At 48.6% G+C, this 899-nt stretch overlaps 1 protein-coding gene across 1 annotated transcript in view; it reads left to right on the top strand.

Moving 5' to 3' along the window:
- The first annotated feature begins 500 nt into the window (after window positions 1-500).
- rhot2 (ras homolog family member T2) overlaps window positions 501-899 on the top strand; it is a 48,140-nt gene continuing 47,741 nt past the window's right edge. The window contains exon 1 of the mRNA XM_043711436.1: window positions 501-747. Within this exon, the coding sequence (XP_043567371.1) occupies window positions 711-747 (37 nt within the window). The 5' untranslated portion in view covers window positions 501-710. The remainder of the gene's footprint in view (window positions 748-899) is intronic.

Genomic DNA, 899 nt, shown 5'->3' on the forward strand with positions numbered 1-899 from the left:
ATGATAGTCTGCCAGGAAGAAAGCTGATAATATGGACTATAAGTGAAAATGAGTTGGATGTGCTGAAAGCAGCCCATGTCATGACAGCGCCTGTTTTGGAGATGTGGATGAAGGACATGGAAGAAGGTGTTTGGGTTCTCAGATTATTGAACTCCATATGAAGTGCTTTTCCAGCACCACTCTAATCCAGACATGTGACGAGATTACAACTATAGGAGAGAGAAGACTGGAAGAACTTAAAAATATGAGAGAACTGTAAAAGTAAGGACTCAATGGAAGTCACCTATACAAGTGATGGATGAGCTGGATGTGACATGAATTAGGACTTGAGCAGCAGAGTTTTTGGTAACCTCAAATTTGTAGAGTGCAGACTGCGAGACTGGAGTGTGGGATCAGATGGAATCTAATGATCGGTTCAGGAGCAGTTAAACTGAGTTAGCGACGGAGTTGGATGGGGCACCCCATTTCCCAATATTATAATACCCGAGGTGTATCAGCCACAGACCTCACTTACTCTCCGGAGATTCCCGAGTCTTTCCGGAGGTTACCGAGCTGACAGCGGCGGTTCTCCGAACTTTGCCGAAGTCGGCCGGTCAGACCGCGCCGGGGCAACGGCAGCTGGAATCGTTCCTAATCGATCATTCTCCGGTTACACCGACTAACCGACGGTAAACTGAAAGAGTTATTGGTCAGCGTCAGAAACTGCCAACATGAGGGAAGATGTGAGGATTCTGCTGGTGGGAGAACGTGAGTAAACTACGTTTATGCCGAATAATTGAAAGTACTCATGGGGCGGGAGGGGAAGAGTTAGGAGAGGGACAAGGGTTGGGACAGACAGAGAGGGAGAGGATGGACTTGGGGGGGCGGAAACTGGGATAGGGAGCGGGGGAGAGAGGGTG

The sequence above is a fragment of the Chiloscyllium plagiosum genome, chromosome 21, assembly GCF_004010195.1.
Source record: "Chiloscyllium plagiosum isolate BGI_BamShark_2017 chromosome 21, ASM401019v2, whole genome shotgun sequence".
NCBI classification, from domain to species: domain Eukaryota; kingdom Metazoa; phylum Chordata; class Chondrichthyes; order Orectolobiformes; family Hemiscylliidae; genus Chiloscyllium; species Chiloscyllium plagiosum.